This window comes from Dinoponera quadriceps, unplaced genomic scaffold (assembly GCF_001313825.1).
Source record: "Dinoponera quadriceps isolate SergipeBrazil2010 unplaced genomic scaffold, ASM131382v1 scaffold475, whole genome shotgun sequence".
Classification (NCBI taxonomy): domain Eukaryota; kingdom Metazoa; phylum Arthropoda; class Insecta; order Hymenoptera; family Formicidae; genus Dinoponera; species Dinoponera quadriceps.
In genome coordinates, this window is record NW_014554738.1 from 463,548 (window position 1) to 481,200 (window position 17,653).

General features: G+C 46.6%; 2 protein-coding genes across 7 annotated transcripts; one reads left to right on the forward strand and one right to left on the reverse strand.

Moving 5' to 3' along the window:
* Positions 1-1,679: 1,679 nt before the first annotated feature.
* On the reverse strand, positions 1,680-9,453 carry LOC106741181 (serine/threonine-protein kinase Warts). 4 transcript variants are annotated; one of them, XM_014612902.1, is made up of 6 exons: positions 9,343-9,453; positions 8,063-8,159; positions 6,727-7,047; positions 4,370-6,629; positions 3,381-3,658; positions 1,680-2,653 (listed from the first exon to the last, which is right to left on the reverse strand). In XM_014612902.1, the coding sequence occupies exons 3-6, from the start codon at positions 7,003-7,005 to the stop codon at positions 2,222-2,224; spliced, it is 3,249 nt and encodes a 1,082-aa protein (XP_014468388.1). In that variant the 5' UTR covers positions 7,006-7,047; positions 8,063-8,159; positions 9,343-9,453; the 3' UTR covers positions 1,680-2,221. The 4 variants fall into 4 exon arrangements, with proteins under 4 accessions (XP_014468388.1, XP_014468390.1, XP_014468386.1 ...); XM_014612904.1 differs by lacking the exons at positions 8,063-8,159; positions 9,343-9,453 and adding an exon at positions 8,626-9,175; XM_014612900.1 differs by lacking the exon at positions 9,343-9,453 and having other exon boundaries at positions 8,063-9,175.
* Positions 9,454-9,475: 22 nt separating this feature from the next.
* LOC106741185 (proliferation-associated protein 2G4) lies at positions 9,476-17,205 on the forward strand. Of its 3 annotated transcripts, XM_014612907.1 has the most exons (8): positions 9,476-9,546; positions 11,246-11,343; positions 12,974-13,208; positions 13,373-13,535; positions 13,648-13,827; positions 14,187-14,435; positions 14,543-14,689; positions 14,804-17,205. In XM_014612907.1, the coding sequence occupies exons 1-8, from the start codon at positions 9,491-9,493 to the stop codon at positions 14,906-14,908; spliced, it is 1,233 nt and encodes a 410-aa protein (XP_014468393.1). In that variant the 5' UTR covers positions 9,476-9,490; the 3' UTR covers positions 14,909-17,205. The 3 variants fall into 3 exon arrangements, with proteins under 3 accessions (XP_014468393.1, XP_014468395.1, XP_014468394.1); XM_014612909.1 differs by lacking the exon at positions 11,246-11,343 and having other exon boundaries at positions 9,532-9,656; positions 14,804-16,998; XM_014612908.1 differs by lacking the exons at positions 9,476-9,546; positions 11,246-11,343 and adding an exon at positions 11,882-12,364.
* Positions 17,206-17,653: the final 448 nt, after the last annotated feature.

The window sequence follows — 17,653 nt, forward strand, 5'->3', positions numbered from 1 at the left end:
CGACTATTAAATAGTGTAATCTACATCCGATTATCCTCGATTACGAAGCTACATGTAATCGCATGTAATTCGCAGGCATACTGCCGATTGTACTTTAGTACGACTTCACGTTAAGGACAAATTAGTAAGGCACTGGATAATCTATTTGAGGCGATTTCGAATTCTCTGACGTATATTTTCAACATACACATATGTATATATATAAAGCGAAAAAAGTCATATTGGAAGACAATTTCGAACGGCAGCCGAACAACAAAGGACACTTTTGGAAAATATCTCGGCGCTGTCCCTCCGCATAAAAGCTCGACACGCTCGGAGGAAGGCACTCTCTATTTATTGTTATACACGGTACTGTCGTTACAGGAAACGTTAGATCGAGCTCCCGGGACTCGGAACACATACACCAGGCGGTCCTATAAACTGCGTTCTCGATGCGTAAAACTCAACTTTCGACGATACGAATATAAAATGGTTAAAACTCGTTCGTACAGCGACATATATACATCAGTTCCTCGCTAATGTTAAGGCCTTTACTGTTAAGGACATTAGTTACAAGTGATGGCAACTTTGCTATGATATCGTGTTACAACGAAAACTATACGACCGTCCACCACACGGACGTCGTGTTTTGCTTGCCCCCGCTTTGTCACGTCGATTTTTGCCTCAACGAAACTTTATTGTACAACGGAGAGCTTCGCTTTGCCCCCCCCCTCCCCCTTCGAATTTTCACGTGTTCGTTCGGCAATGACAATTTTCATGACACATCGACGCATATACGATTAAACTGGGGATGTAGAAAAGACGCGCACGAGTAATGTATGCAACGCGTTAATAAATTTATAATTGTTCCTTGGGGATTAAGGATTAAGAAGGTATTGAAGAGACGTTCAAAAAGCTGGATTAAAATACGCAATGAACACATTACATCCATTCGAAAGGTCTATACATTAATAAAATTAATATTTTAATAATTATTATTTATAATATTCATCGTAGAATTTGATATAAAAGACGATTGTTAAATAGAACTGGTATCTTTAAAAGCCACATTACTCTAATTACCTGCAATATCACAGTACTTGCTGTAACATACTAAACGTGCATTTTCCAATACGAAAGCCAATAAAAACGAGTGAAAATGCCAAGCAAAATATTTCTTTCTTTTCAACTTTTTCTCTTTTAAACATCCTCTATTTGAAAATATATTGCCTAGCCATTAATCATTTCCTCTCCCTCCTCTCTCTCTCTCTCTCTCTCTCTCTCTCTCTCTCTCTCTCTCTCTCNATCCCCCCTCTCTCTTTCTCTCCATCACCTCCCCCCTCTCTCGTCCATGTCGATACATACAAATTAATTAAACATCGGCAAAGGAAAGAAAAAAAGAAAAAATAAACTCACATTTCACACTATTCACGCAGCCGAGTACCTCGATCGTGTACCGGATAAAATACAAAACGACGAAAATCACGCGTAATACACGTTAAAAAAAAATGCGTCGTGCAACGTGCGCCCAAGAGAGTTAACATGATAGAGATTACGTGTTGACATTGTAAATCATTGTAAATGCCCATCTCCTTCTCGATATGCTCTTTACACACGCGTGTATATAAATTTCTCTTTCCTCGCGTACCTTTCAATAGAAAGATCTCGTCATAAAAAAAAAAATAAATGACGAATAATACACAGTACTGTACAGTAAAAAGTCCGATAAAAAAATAAACCCGCTACATCGAATCAGGGACTTGCCTCGTAAATTTTTTACCGGGAGCGAGTCCCGGATGCGCACAGTTTCAACCGGACACGTTCGATCGCGGCGTGTGATTGGCCGATGCCTAGGGACATATCCGACCATAGGTCGCTGTGATTGGACATATCCAATGACTGAAACTGAGGGGTATGTCCGGGACCCTCCCGTTTTTGCGCGCTTCAAAACGTGCGCACACACACACACACACATGCACGCACGCACGCACGCACACACACACACACATGCGCGCGCACACGCATCCATTAACGCGGCCGAGTCAGCGCGGCGCGAGTCTTCGTAACGCGAGAGTCGCGCGTGACACGCACTTGCCGAAGATTATTTTTCCTTCTTCTTCCTTTCTTTTTTGTTTTTTTAGATATTTACACGCGATTCCCAGAGTATGGAAAAGTCAGGGCGCGAGATAAGTTTTGATATGAACAAGGCTCTCACGAGCAAGGCACCGGTGGTAGCCTAATGTCATACGTAAACGGGGCCTTGATTGTCATTATCATCCAAGCTTATTCGGCCGGGATACGAGGGGCCGCCACCGTCGTCGAAGAATCGCCGGAACGTGAATTCAAAGAAGCCGTGAAACGGCTTACCATTGTCCAACAGTTCGTCCGACTTGTTGGAGTCCGAGGACTCAGAGTTACGCAGTTTGTCGGGATCAACGGGATCGAAGTTACTCGTGTCGGTAGGATACTGTATACGCGGTATATGCGGGGCCACCTGACGGCGCAGGCCCTTCTCGAAATCGATATTCGCGAAAAACGGATGGCTCTTGACCTCATCCGCGTTCTTACCTAACCGACGATCCGCGCCAACGCACAGCTTCAATATTAGATCCATACCTTCCGGCGACAGATTCGCTTGCTTCGGGATGTGAAGCGTCGTTTCCCAGTTAATAACCTGCCAACACAAACGACGCTTTTGTAATGTTCTTCGTGAGGCCTGACTGGACATTTTATCGAAGTCGTACGGAGTTCTTTTTAGTGCAGGTTATATTTTTTTAACGCATTTCTTGAAAATCGATTACACTGCGCGATATACTCGTAATTATATCACCGAAAAGGATCAAATGTAATGATTTGACTACAACGTTTTAACTAATATAATTTTCTACTTTTATTGGCCAACATTAATAATATCTACTTGCGCACATACAACTTGCCCCCGCTCTTACTTCATGAATATTACATCGTGGAGTCATTATTATTTTCTGTTTTCTTTGAATCGTTTGGTTCTCAAAGAAACTGGTTATTACGAATATTTCTTGTGATCAAGTTTTGTTCTAAAAGAGCTCGCATTGAATAAGAATTTTTGTTCTTCAAAAATGAGGAAAAGTAAGAGGTTTCTAAATAAGTGAACAAAGAGAAAACGAGAAAAGTAAGTCGCTGACATGCCTGTAAAATATCTCTTATTCTTTGTTACTCTTTCGTTATATTTTGAACTACAGTTTACTTCTACTATCCTATTCCCAATTCCCTACGTTTAATTCCTTGTCCTTGAAACTACTTACGACAAGATGAACTTGCATTCATTCCACATCGTAATTTTGCTCTCAATAGGACAGAACTAACTGTTATCCCGATAATTAATAAATACAATAATTATACGCTACATGTGATGTACACACCTTATATTGAGTTTCAGCGGGCGTATTGGCAAGAAACGGTGGAGAACCAACCAACATCTCGTACAAAATCACTCCCACGCTCCACCAGTCGCACAACTGCGTGTATCCGGTGCGCTGCAGGACCTCCGGCGCGATATAGTTCGGCGTGCCCACCAGAGAATGTGCCAGACACCTCTGATGTTCCCTATGTCGCCTACGTTCCAGCGGCTTCAGCTGTGTGCACCGACACTCCTTGTTCCAATCGTCAGCTGGGTCCATTGAATCTTGCTTACCATGACCTACAATTACATGTACGTATTGAGGGGAATATTGAAAAAATGTAACGAGAATTGTAGCAATACAAACGCATTGAAAGAATGAGGAAAAAAAAGTACTTCGGAGATTACCTTATCGAGAAAGGAAAAACTATTTCAAGCGTGCCCATATTATTGCTAATTTTACGTATACTTGTAAAAAAAAGAGCAAAAAAGAGAAGAGCCGTTCCTGCAAGGAGAGACACAGAGAGGCACAAAGTTGTTTCATTTTTTAAGTATCATCATAAGACTATTTCGAGATAATATGTAGCCAACGAAATGACTTCGGCTGCATTCGGCGAAAAGAACGGGTCAGTGAACGCTTAGTGATTATCGCTCCTGATTGATGCACAGATCTAAAAACATCTCTAGTCACAGACAATAATCATTGAGCGCTCATTGATCTGTTTTTTCCGCTGTGCGTAGCGTCTGTATTTCTCTGTGTTAGAAAATAATCACTGAAGAAACATTTTAACTTGTAGAAGAGCAAAGAGCTAAAAAGTTCGAATAAAAAATAACCAGTTTAAGTCAAAAGTCAACATATTTAAAAATTAACCAAGTCAAGTTAGAAGTTACCAACTTTGTAACTTTCCAACTGATTAACTAGTTACCACCCGACCCTGCACAACATCACATATATGCGTGGTGGCGGCGTTTCAGGCGCGGAAGAGTCCAATCGTCTAAATTCGAACTCACCATTTTGCTGGTAATATTTCGAGTTGTGAGTCCAACGGAATCCGGTACAGAGGCCGAAATCGGTCAACTTGATGTGACCGTCCCGATCGATCAGTATGTTATCAGGCTTAATGTCCCGGTGAATAAATCCCATCTTGTGTACACTCTCGACCGCGCACGTGAGCTCGGCGATGTAAAATCTCGCCAGCGGCTCCTTGAAGATGCCGAATTTGATGAGCAGCGACATCAGGTCGCCGCCGGGTATGTAGTCCATCACGAAGTAAAGATTGTCCTTGTCCTGGAATGAGTAGTAGAGCTTGACGACCCACTCGTTGTCGGCCTCGGCCAGTATGTCCCGCTCGGCCTTTACGTGAGCGACCTGGTTGCGATTGAGCACGTCGGCCTTGCGCAACGTCTTCATCGCGTAGAACTGATTCGTGTCGATCTTCCGCACCAACGTGACCTCGCCGAACGCGCCCACGCCGATCGGCTTGATCTTCGTGAACATCGACTTGTCCATCTTCGCTCGCTTCAACCGTATGTAATTGGACTCCTTCTGCGAGAGCATCTTCCTCATCTGGCACTGGGCCTCCTCGCTCAGCCCGATCTTCGCCATCTCCGTCTCCAGCTGGAGACGCCGGTAGAGACGCTGCTTGTGCGACTTGAGCACGTTCTCCACGTGCTGCTCCATGAAGAACTTGAACGCCTGCGGCGAGTAATTCCTTACCTTGCAGTCCCTGCGCTCCTCCTCCTTCTCTTTGCTCATGTGCTTGCGCTCAGGTATCGGTGACTGATGTTTGATCTTGTAGGACGAGGGCGAGGAACCGCCGCTACCGCCGCCGCCGCCGCCGCCGCTGCCGCTCTTGCCGCTGCTGTTGCCGCTGTCGGGCAGGGAGGAGTGGTTGTTGCTCGTCCTCGTGGAAACGGAGCTCGAGGCGACCGGCGGCAACGGCGGCGTCTCCGCGTGCTGGCCGCAGTTGTCCGCCGGCGAGTACTTCCTCTGAAGCGGCGGGTGGTGGGCGACCGGGGAGGAGCGCGGCGCGCTGCCGCTCTCCACCGCCGTGGTGCTGTTCTCCGTGGGTGTGCCGTAGGGCGGCGGCGGATGGTGCATGCCGCGCTGCGCCGCCAACGCTTGCATCGTCGTCGCGTAGCTCGGCGGCTCGGTGGTCGGCACGCCGATGCTGGCGGCGGCCGACGCCGCGGCGACGTTGTTCACCGGCGGGTAAGCCGGCGGCGGTTGCTGCTGCTTCTGCTGGATGGAGGTCGCGTAGGAGGGCGGCGGCGGCGGCGTGTTGCTCGTCGTCGAGATCGGCTGGGGCGAGGTGGGCGCGATCGCGGTCTGCAGCACCGGTTTCTGCACCTGCGTGCTCTTCACGGACTGCATGATGATCGGCGGCTGCGTCTTCGCCTGTCGCGCGCCCCACGCCTGCAACGGCGTCGGCCTCGCCATCGACGTCTGCGTGGCGTTCGGCGAAATGGTGGAGACGGTGATGGGGCTGGGCGAGCCGGCGGATGTCGGCCCGGAGTAGATGCCCGACGACGGGCTCTTGCGGTAATCCTGTTGCGTCGGGCTCTGCCGGTTCTGTATGGAGGCGCTGTAAGAGGGCGGCTGCACCGGCCCGGCCGACGAAGACGGCACCACGGGGTACGGGGGCGGCGGCTCGACCTGCGCGTTCCCGTTGCCGGTCTGGTAAATGCTGAGCGCCTGTATCTGCTGCGTGAGCTGCTGCTGCACCTGCGGCCCGTTCTGCACGATCATCGGCTGACGGCTGCTGGAGTTGCTGTTGCTGCTCGCGACCGGGCTCGTGCCACGCTGCGGCGGGTTCACCGAGGTCGTGGCGACGGGCGCGGCGGCCGGCGATCTCGTCGGCACCACCGGCGCCGGCGACATCCGCTTCAGCATCTGCTGCATATTCGTCGGCACGTTCGGCTGGCTGTACGGGGCGTGGGGCGGCGGCGGCGGCGGCGGTGTGGAGCTGCATCGAGGCGGCGGAGGCGGGGGCGGTTCGACGAAATTGCTCGGTGAGTATTGCCGGCTGAGCTGGGGATGCGGACTGAGCTCGGTGAGACGCGGACTGTCCGACCGCGAGCTGCCCGCACCGCTGTCCAACGCCGGACTGCCGCGCTGCAGGCTGAGCTCTCTCTCCAGGCTCGGTTTCCGTATCAGCTTGGTGTTCAGCTTGCCGAGCCCGTTCAACGAGTCCCCCTGGACCTGCTTCAGGAACTCGATCGCCGCGTCCAATCGCCAGCCGCCGAGCTTGAGGGCGCGCATCCCGATCTCCTGCGAACGAGCGTAATTACCGGTAGCGCTTGGCTGGAAATCACGAGGGGGATCGAGCGAATATTCTCCGTCTGTAAGGTTCGAGCGATAGTCGTACCTCCGAGTACCCCATGGCCAACAGCTGGCCCAACGCCTGCCGTTGGTCCGGCTTGTCGACGGTTGAGCCCGAGGCGCCGGACAGCCCGCTGAGACCCGACGCGGAGCTGATGCCACTGGTCGTCGATAGCGTGGAGATGGTGCTGGCGGCGCTGGAGCCCACTTCACCGGCCCCGCCGATATTCGCGAACGGCAGCAAGGAGTTGCGGATCTCAGCGAGCGCTTTCTGATGATAACCGGAGCCGCGGGTGCTCAATTTGCTGACCGCAGGTGGATTCATAGTGGCCCATGCTAGGCCCTCCGGGACCTAGCTTTAATCCAGCTGCGACATATATATCTATATATATAAAGGTATCTACAACATAAACAACATTCCACGTGTGTGTGTCATTTATTAGATTGCGGCAACCTTAAGGAATCTGGAGCGAGTATTCTTTCTCGAACGAAAATCGTCTTCGATCGATCTTCTGCATTCTTTCGGATGTCAGTTTCGAAGGACCAATCGTGGCGGCCGGAGATAGCGCGCCTTGAATCATTGATGAATAACAGGGTGACACCAACCAACCACGTATGTGCGTCTAGTAAACATGTGCGCATTGTGTCGCACGTACGTATTTTTCGCCTCCGGTCGTTTTACAGTTTTGAAAATAGGCCCGGCGGCTTCGAGCAAGAGTTTTGGCTTCCAGATTACTTAAGGAGTTTTACATTTTCTAAAAAAGGTACGCAATACCCTCTGTGTGTGTGTATATATAAAGTATTGGAAAATGCAGCTCTTCACGAAATATTTGTTTACAACGGGGATCCACAACGACACTGTCAGTACAAAGTATCATCTCTTTCTCTCTATCTATCTCCCTCTGTCGTTACGTATCTTTCTAAACCTGATACTGACAATTTTATACAACACATTGTTGGATACGTTGAAACAGAATTTCTTGTGTGCACTACAAACGTAATTCTAATTTACAAAAGTATCATGCTTGAAACGCAAGTCCTCTCGGTTCCTGTACTCTCTTCATTTATCTCGCGATCCCTTCGATTTTCCTTCTCCTTTGTCAAATGCGAACTCAACGTCTTATATATATACAATTAAAGTCTTCACGCGTGAAGCTGTGCTATATTTTGGGGAACCCTTTGACAGGAATACACAGGCCTAACTTCGCGTGTGCATCTGTGTGTGTGAATACTTCAACGGGTTAGTCTGCACGGTACATACAAAAGTCAGTGCAACTCGGTATCCAAGACAAAAAGAAATTCATGTATACACGATCGTGTCACGCGTTGTTCAAACAGTCCACGTGTAGGCATAGTTCAAGGTCCTCCCAGGCGATACTTACAGTGTTCGTGGTGTACAATGATCACTGGTAATTCGGCCTGCCAAGAACGATGCCCGGCATCATGGCAACGGCAGTGTTACGACGAGCGGCATTCAGTCTGTGACAACCAGCACATATACGACACGCGTGGAACGCGGGCAACACGAAACCACGAGCGAGCCCTTTTTGTTTTTTTTTATCAAGCACTCGAGCTCGGCCGCCTTGACGCTCGAACGTTCCTCGACGATACACGACCACATCGGTGGTACGTCATCGTGGTAGCGATGGATGTTAGGAGGAATATGAGAATTAATTCGAGTCTTCGGGGAACGAGTGATAACGACGTGAGGGAGGGTGGACTATGGCGATCTGTCTTCCAGTCTGTCCAGCGAGCGAAGTTATTTCACACCGTCGTCGTCGCGGTGACCGATCTCGCACGGACGTCGCGTGGCGTCTGGCCGCAACGCTGGCGAGGAGGCAGCGGTCCGCGCGACATCACGTCGCGCGGATGCCTGCTCTCGGCATCCTCGCGTATCTCGGAAAAATAGCGCGACCTTCCTCGAGGCGTGAGAAGACGAGCTAACCTATATCTCCGCTTCCATTTGGACCCGATGCTGAGAGCACGACGGCGACGAAGTCTGGTGTCGAGCGTGCGTGCGTGCCTGAGTACGTTCGTGCGTGTGCGCGCGCGCGCGCTTGTCAGTCCGCCAAGGTATTCTCCTGGCGCGCGAGAACGGCGATGACGACGACGACAGGCTCGAGATGCGGGAGTAAATGCCCGTCGTGCGATTTCACAGGACGGGCACGCTCTCCCGGCACGGGAACGTTCAACACGCGAGGAGCGGCAGCAACAACAGCAGGGACGGCCGTTCGCAGCATATTTTGTTGCATTCACGTACGTGCCGCGCGGTCCATGTGACGAGGCTGTGTGTAAGATAGAGCCGCGACCAATGAAACCGTCACTGATACCAGCCGCGATAAGAATGTCGCCACCTGATCCTCTGATACGGTACGGAAGTATGGACACGGGCGAGTTGACGAGCGGACGACGATCGGGTAGTAGACAGACAGACAGGTAGGCAGGCGGGCGGATAGGCAGGCAGACAGACAGGCAGGCAGGCAGGCAGACGGACACATGCACACACGACACACGCGCGTACGCGCGCACACACCACCGTCTCTCTCTCTCTCTCTCCCCCTTGAGCTCGCGTGCGTACGTACGTACGACGGTCGCGCGCGCGCGCACCGTCGTCGGCCAACGGTAGGATTGGTATTCCGCGCGGTAGTGTGCGCGCTTCTACCTGCGATTCACACGCGCAACAAAGGCAGACACGGCCGTAAATTATTAGAGTAACTGGCAGCCATTTTGAAGTGCCACATTCCTATACGGCGGCCGCCGCTGCAGCAGCAGCAGCGACTTGTCACTCTTCGCTCTCGCTATAATTTACGATGTGCACACCGCTCGTGCGGCAGTACCACCGTGACGACGACGACGACGGCGCACAGTAAGCGCTCACTTTTTCCCCCCGTGTGCCTCGCTCCCTCGCGTCGCATTCCCTTCGGTAATTAATGCATATTGCGAAGGGTCTCACGCGGGGTGCATCTCGTTCCTGCGGTATGTGCGCGTGTGTGTGTGTGTGTGTGTGCATGCAAAGTACATATATGTGTACATAATATGTATGCATGCATATGTGTTGTGTGTATGTACCCTCATGTGTTCCTCTCGACGTATGAATCGCCGTGAATATCACGAACTTTCTCGCGCGATGACCGATGGTGATTGTCGTTCCTCTTCTCTAGAGAGTTTCTATAACAAGGAATATGTATTCATCTTAAGCCGGTATTCATAAAGCAGATATTTCACTTAACGCTCGCAACGTTTGCCAGCGTCGTTCTGTCTTTGTTTAATATCCGAGAGAGACAAGGATAGAATGATGCTCGCGAGCGTTAAATGAAACGCATCCCTAGCCGAGTCTTATATTTAAGACCGTTGTAAGTTTATTTTCAGATACTCCATAGCCAGTGATATGATCCATACAGCTGCAGATGAACTTAACAATCTTATATATATATATATATATATAAGATTCGACTATGAATACCGGTCCTAATCGCACTGAATCTGTACACGTGCCGTGCATATGATACATAATTTCTGATAGGTTGGAAATTCAGTGCCAGTGTTATTCTTTGTTTCTGTTGCCTGTGATTTTCATTGTGCATAGGCCTTTAAAACCCGTCCCCGGGCCGGTATTCGTAGTCAGATCTTATATTTAATACTGTCTTAAGTTTATCTTCATATGCTGTACGGCTCGTTTCATCGGCTACGGAGCATCTGAAAGTAAGCTTCAGATAGTTTTAAACATAAGATCCGACTATGAATACTGGCCCAGGAGTCTTATGGTCTGTTCTTTATAGCTACACTTCTGCAATTAGTGCAGTATGTTGAAGCGAGACAAATATATATTTTCTTACTTCAATTTATTGCACCGATTTAGCAGTGTAGCTATAAAGAAGAGACCAATGATGGAGATATCTCGCGGGGACCTCGGAACTACAAAATCTTACTTCCAGGTTTCAGGCCAAAATAAAGGGAGAATTATTATTATAATCTTATTATCATGATATTCATAATCAGGAGAAACCATTTCGTAGGAACGTACGGAGTGATTTTTTTCGAATAACAATCAAAATAAATATCGTGCTCGGTTATTGACGTGAGTCAAAGTGAAGTGCAGCAAGAGTCCGTATATTCATTTATTATAAACTTTTAAGGATCTAATTGCAAAATCAGGCTCTGTATGTCCTTAGTAAATATTATAAAGAATATACGAAAAAATATTGGGTAAGAAAATATGACTTGTATGAAGAAAAAAACTAGAAGGTGTACATATTGGCGTACATATTGCAGGAAGTGTGATTTAGCTTGTAAGTACAGCTCTTGCGTCCGCACGAGCAATGATTAACACCTGCATGGTGTATGGACATACACACACACACACACACACACACACACACACACACAGGTACTATATTTCTCTCACTTTCCCCATGAAAGGTCTCTAAAGTCAAATCTGGATTTGCTCTTGCATCTGGATTGACTCTTGCCATACGTTAATATCCGAGGATACACAATAGGCTCCGATAGCCCACATAGGTGGTGATTGGCTAATTTAATATGAAATTTTATAATGGCTGGTCCAGCGGAAAGACTCTAGGCGCCGGCCGATGTGAGTGGATGTGTGCTGTCGCACCGTGCGCTAATGGAACTCTCCCAAACAGGTCTACTATGAATATATCAGGTGTGCTAATTGGCTGTTGAATAGAGAATTTAAAGGGTCTCTAAATTTGTATCTCGACACCTTAGAAATTCTCTGTTTGATCACCAATCGTTACATCCGTCGTGCGACATGCACGTAATATCAACTTAAATAGCCTTAAATTCACCTTCAGATATCGTACAACTCGTTTCATTGGTTACAAGAAGCTTCAGATGCTTTGTAGCCAATTAAATGCGTTGTATATGAAGATAAACTTAAAACGGTTATAAGTGTAAGATCCAACTATGAGTGCTGGCTTAACACAATCGGCCCATAATAGGTATTTTTAAGTCTTGAGGTTTAAGAAATCGACCAATCACAGTTAAGTATTCTTTTCATATTCGACTGTGATTGGTCATTTTTTCTTAAGGCTTAAAGTACCTATTGGTGGATCGACACAGACGACGTTAAATCGTAGGAACGGATTATGAACGAGCCTTAGTGCGCGCTCAGTGCGCTCTAGTGCAGGCGGCCGAATTCGCTAATAAGCCGATATCGCGTGCTATTTGCTGCGCCCGCCGGCGAATAAAACGCAAACTCGACTCGCCGTTTCACGCTCCTCGCACCTCGCACCCGTCACCAAATAAGGTCTATTCATGTTGACCGCGTTTTCTTCTTTCCCTTTATCCCCACCCCAGCGGCCCGAAGCAACGTTCGACATAGCGAAAACACAGGGGTCGTCGTCGCGATACCGCGCGTTCGCGTTCGCTCGTCTTCCCGTTCACGTGACTCGACCTCGCTCACGCACCTACATACGTACGTACGCACGCTTCTCCGTCGTCGCTCCGTCGATCGACAGGTAGGCGCGAGGAAGAGAGAGCCAACGGTGAACCGATAACCAGTCACCGATAACCAGCCAGCCAGCTTGTTGGAGGAGTCACGTGATCGCCGTATAGTTGGATATAGTTTGCCGAAGACATGGCGGACAAGGAGGATACTGAGAAGACCATCGCCGAGGACTTGGTTGTCACCAAGTATAAAATGGCCGGCGAGATCGTGAACCGTAAGAAAACACCTCTTGATAATCACGGCTAACAGCTGGACGATCGAGGACGCACGCTGCTCGCGCCTCTCCTCGCCGTCACAGCCATATGGAATGTGGCGCGCCAACGCCGGGCTATCTCTCGCGACCATGTGCCAGATGAAAGTAACGTTCACGGTGCGCTCGAGGCGTCCTGAATCTAGCGTCTCTACGAATCGACGTTATTCTCACCGTTTACCACGACGATCCGTCTCCGTTCGTAATCGCGCGCTCGCTCGGCTCCTGTTAAGCTAGCCCGACCATGATACATCCTGTCCACAAGGCTATTTCATAAATTCATAGAATCCTCGGGGATGATAGAACGACGGTAGAAATTTGCGAGACTTACCTGGAACTACTCGTGCGTATGCTTGAATAGAGCCACTTTAACTTAGCATTGGCTATGTGTTGGGTATAATCAGTGAACGACATGGTGTTCATTCGGTCGTCCGGTGTACTATATTTCAATTTGCTCTACAGAAAGCTGTGTGAAAAGTACTGTCGTTAGTTTGTTGATCGGATATATAGTTCCTCTCGAGGTTGTATCCTATCAGGATATAAGCTTGAGTACATGTATGCCTGTATTTGCAGGAGTTTTGAAGCAAGTCATAGACAAATGCATCGCTGGAGCATCCGTGAGGGAGATATGCGAGTACAGTGACAAGCTGCTTCTAGAAGAGACTAGTAAAGTTTTCAAAAAGGAGAAGGAACTTAAGAAGGGGATTGCTTTTCCAACATGCATATCAGCCAATAATTGTATTTGCCACTTCTCCCCTATCGCTAGTGAACCTGATCGTATACTTAAAGACGAGGATATGGTTAAAGTGTAAGTTTTCCCCTTTCCCTGCAGAAGAATGTTACCCTTTGGTAATATTTCTTTTGCAAATCCTTATCACGCGCAAGTTACATTTTGTATGTTGAATAATTAATGCTCGAGCAACTGCTTGATCCTTGTTAATGATGATCGGTAAAATCACTTGGTAATTGCAGTGACTTAGGAGCACATGTTGACGGCTTCATCGCTGTAGTGGCGCACACCATTGTCATTGGTTCTTCAGCGGAGAACAAGGTGACAGGCAGGAAAGCAGATGTAGTTCTAGCTGCGCATTACGCTTCTCAAGCTGCATTGAGGCTTTTGAAGCCAGGTACAGAGGTAGGATTGACAATACCTTGCGCTATCATATTTCTCGAATCTTGCGGAATCGAAAAGACCGAGTTCGGCTGAGATCTCGAGCAAACGTTTGATGTTCACTTTTGTTTTTCAGACTTACACGATAACGGGAACCGTGGAGAAGATATGTGATGCCTATAAATGTAAGCCGATCGAGGGGATGCTGAGTCACCAGTTGAAACAATTCAAGATCGACGGGGAAAAGACGATAATCCAGAACCCGAATGATGCACAGAAAAAGGAACATGAGAAATACACGCTCGAAACTCACGAGGTACCACACTAGTGCCGACACAAAGTTAGCGTTCAAAGTTGACGAGCGATCACACTGTGATGGTTGTTAAAAGTATACATAAAAGACATCAAAGGGAGGTTTACTTTGTACAAATTTAAAAAAAACGTCTGAGGTTTTTGATACGCAATCAATAGAGAAAATAAGGCCGATAAGTGTCAATGCAGTTTGCGACGCAAAGATAATAATAATTCTGTAAACTATAAACTTTGACTATTGTTACTTCGCAAATGTTTAACTGCGTTAGCTCTTACCGACCTTTGTTCTTCACTGGTTTTACTTCGTGTTTTTTTTTTTCCTCTTGGGTAATTCTCAAATTTACTTAATATTTTTGATTTTAGGTTTACGCGATGGACGTGTTGGTTAGTACAGGTGAGGGTGTAGGAAGGGAACAGGACACTCGGGTGACGATATACAAGAAGACAGAGGAGACATATCAGCTTAAATTGAAGGCATCTCGCATGTTCTACTCGGAAGTATCCCACAAGCACGGTCTCATGCCATTCAATTTACGTACTTTCGAAGACGAGAAGAAAGCTAAAATGGCTGTAGTGGAGTGCGTCAATCATAGGCTGATCGAGCCATTCCAAGTGAGTGTTTTACTTACCTATATATATATATATTTTTTTTTATTCATCGGAAATTGTTGCACAGTGTAGATAAAAAAGGCTGCAACGTTGGCGTTCGTGATTCGCAGGTGCTGTACGAGAAACCGAACGAGTACGCTGCGCAGTTCAAATTCACGGTGTTGTTGATGCCTAACGGACCTCATAAAATTACAGGAATTCCCTTTGACCTCGACGTATATCAATCCGACTGTATCGTGGAAGATCCCGAGTTGAAGGTGCGTACATACATATAACATTCAAACGGCGAAGATCAATCACTCGCATCGGCACCGCATTTTTTTCCCTTTTTTCTCATTGTCTGTATATATATCTCGAATTGAACGTTGCAGAATCTTTTGAACTCTTCAGCGAATCCGAAGTCTGCGAAAAAGAAGAAAAAGAAGGCCGAAAGGGCCGTAGGAGACGTCGCGATGGAAGTCGATGCCAAGGCCTAACACTGTCATTTTAACGTATACTATGACTTATGACATCGTGCACTACTCCGATATTTTTTATTTAGCGATCTAAGAGTCAAGGCTGGACACTTTCGGGATAGATTCGTCATAGATAGCCGTAAACATCGTCCGGAGACACTGCATTGATAAGTCGCATTGTGCGACGCTTCAACGTTGCTACGTCCTCTCGCCATCTTTTTAAAGGAAACGCCGGTAATTATCTGACATTCGGACACGTGCGGTGCTTCATATATATACACACACACACACATACACGTGGTGACTTCTCACTCACGGAGAAAGGAAGTGTCAACTTTCATTCTACCAGAATAAAACCTTATCATCATATGTCACATCAATCAATTTACACACCATCGACGCTTATAAGTTTTTATACCGGAGTATATATATATATATATATGTGTCTTTTAACGGACCATGGTATTATTATTGTTGTCACGCGCTGATTGGCGGTCACTTGTATGACTATTTGCAATTGTTTTATTGCATTTACAAACACATGAACTAATGTTCTCGACGCGACGATCTTGTGTGATCGTTCTCCGTGGATCGGATTTAATCAGAAAGAAGAAACGAATCGTATATATATATATATACACATATATATATATATATGTGTGTGTATAATGGTCCGTATTCCAAATGTACGTATAATGATGTTAGCGGGCTAACAAGTCAAGAAATACGAGCATTCTCAGTATATCGGTAGTACTGTGTTGAGAAAAATCGATAATCACGCGTGTTTACAGCAAAATTCCTTCTCAGACTAATAAAAAAAATTTATCAGCGCGCTAACATCGTCGTAAGCGCGTTCGGAACACGAGCCTCTGTGTGTGTGTGTGTGTGTGTGTGTGAGTGTGTGTGTGTATATATGGGTGCGTGCGTGTCGCGTACACGTGTGTGTGTGCGCGCGCGCGCAGTGATGTGTGCGTGCTTGTAGTGCGCGTGTGTGTGCGTGGGTGTGTATTCTATATTTACGAACATTTTCTCTTGCTTCTGTACAATCAAACCATTCTGCAGAGGACGTCTAATTGATTCGCGTGTAACTGAATTTCGGACGGGATGTCACGGTTTAAGACTCCGGAGTAGTCGTCGCGGCCATATTGGATTCGTGACGTTATAGGCGAGAAATGACACGTTGAGAAATATTGCCATTTGCAAATAAAGAGATATTTGGATAAAACAGCAACACTCGAGGTCGAATTTGAAGACACTCTGTGTGAAAATGGACGAAACTCCTTTTCCCTCCTGACCGAGTCAATAAATTTAGTCGTCGAAATAAGGCGCCGTTTATGTAGGAAGACATACGGTTTCACACAGCGGTTGAATGAAAGGAATGGAAAATATGCCCCCCGCGTATAAAATTCCATGATAATCTTTCGTCCATTTTTACAGGCTTAATAAGTATGTCACAAGTCGCTGCACTTGCACGATATTAAGCAAATAATAAGGAAATGGACACGCGACACAAAATTTCCTTGTTAATCCGCGCCATTCTCTTCACGCGTACAAGTGCGGTTCGGCAAGCGCCACACAAATGCGAAGCGTTTCTCCTTCTTTTCCTTCTTTTCCTTCCTTTGCGCGGATCCAAAGGATAGTTGAGGAAGGAGAAACGCATCGAAACGTAGCGCTTGCCGTGGACGTATTCCATTAGTTTATCTTCTTGTCGCGTTCTAATCCGTGTCGCCACTGTCAACGTGGAGTTCTCGGCCGATTATTCCGGAGCCCTTGATTGTGATTAGATTAAAATATGCGTTGTAACTATACCGTGAATATCCGTATGAGATACGATTTCACTTCGTTAGTTCACGCTAGTCGATTTTTGTATTCTGTGTTCAGCTCCGAGAAACACCATAATAACGTCTAACTTCAAATTGTAATAATTGGAGAGAGATGTCCGTTTTGGGACATTGCATAAATAATGACACGCTAATGATGATTCTTCGAATGTTTCGTTGCGAAAATACCCCCAACCGAGAGAGAGAGAGAGAGAGAGAGATTACTTTGTTATAATTTATTCTCATATTCTGTGCGTAAATTCTAAATTATGTGCGGAGGAAACAGAGATTGTTGTAGTAGCAGTTGGAAATGCACTTAACATCGAATGAGTTTGTTTACGTGAGGAAAAGAGGAAAGAGAATAGTTCTTTACAAAGGAATACACATTCTTAGGGAGTAATTGACTTGCCGACTTGCTACAAGCCGCAAATTATAAAAATTAATACTGTGTAATAATAGTTTTGTATGTAAGGAGGAATAGATAATGTATCTGTTATAGATATTTTTTCTACTCAAGTTGTGTGCATACGTCGAATGTTACAAAGTGTGCTTGTATAACAAAAAGATGTCTTAGATCGTTGTGCACTGTCCATCATTTGCCCGAATGATTATCTTTCGTACATTTCGCCATGTGCGCGTTTAGAACATAATTAATAAGCCACGAGGAACTTGTGAGACTCTCGGATTAAGCGTAATATTAATGAATCGAGCTATTTTATAACAAGTAAAACCGCCATCGAAACAAAAATGAGCCGAAATACGAGGTTTTTTGCAAACGAGGGCCGTGCACAAAAAATTCATACTCGGTAATAAAATTTAATACGGTGATATAGAGAGAAATTGTTATTATAAAGATGCTTGACGACATCAAGCTAACAAGTACAGACAGATTTTGACACATGCATATATGTATTTCACAAATCATTATATATATATATATATATAT

Excerpts from the sequence above, each read along its gene's own strand:
- LOC106741181 (XM_014612902.1), bottom strand. The coding sequence starts at position 7,005 with ATGAATCCACCTGCGGTCAGCAAATTGAGCACCCGCGGCTCCGGTTAT. Across the intron at positions 6,630-6,726 it reads TGGCCATGGGGTACTCGGAG|GAGATCGGGATGCGCGCCCT; the intron begins GTACGACTATCG and ends GCTCGTTCGCAG. Across the intron at positions 3,659-4,369 it reads GAAATATTACCAGCAAAATG|GTCATGGTAAGCAAGATTCA; the intron begins GTGAGTTCGAAT and ends ATGTAATTGTAG.
- LOC106741185 (XM_014612907.1), top strand. The coding sequence starts at position 9,491 with ATGTGCACACCGCTCGTGCGGCAGTACCACCGTGACGACGACGACGAC. Across the intron at positions 13,209-13,372 it reads GACGAGGATATGGTTAAAGT|TGACTTAGGAGCACATGTTG; the intron begins GTAAGTTTTCCC and ends TGGTAATTGCAG. Across the intron at positions 13,828-14,186 it reads ACACGCTCGAAACTCACGAG|GTTTACGCGATGGACGTGTT; the intron begins GTACCACACTAG and ends TTTTGATTTTAG.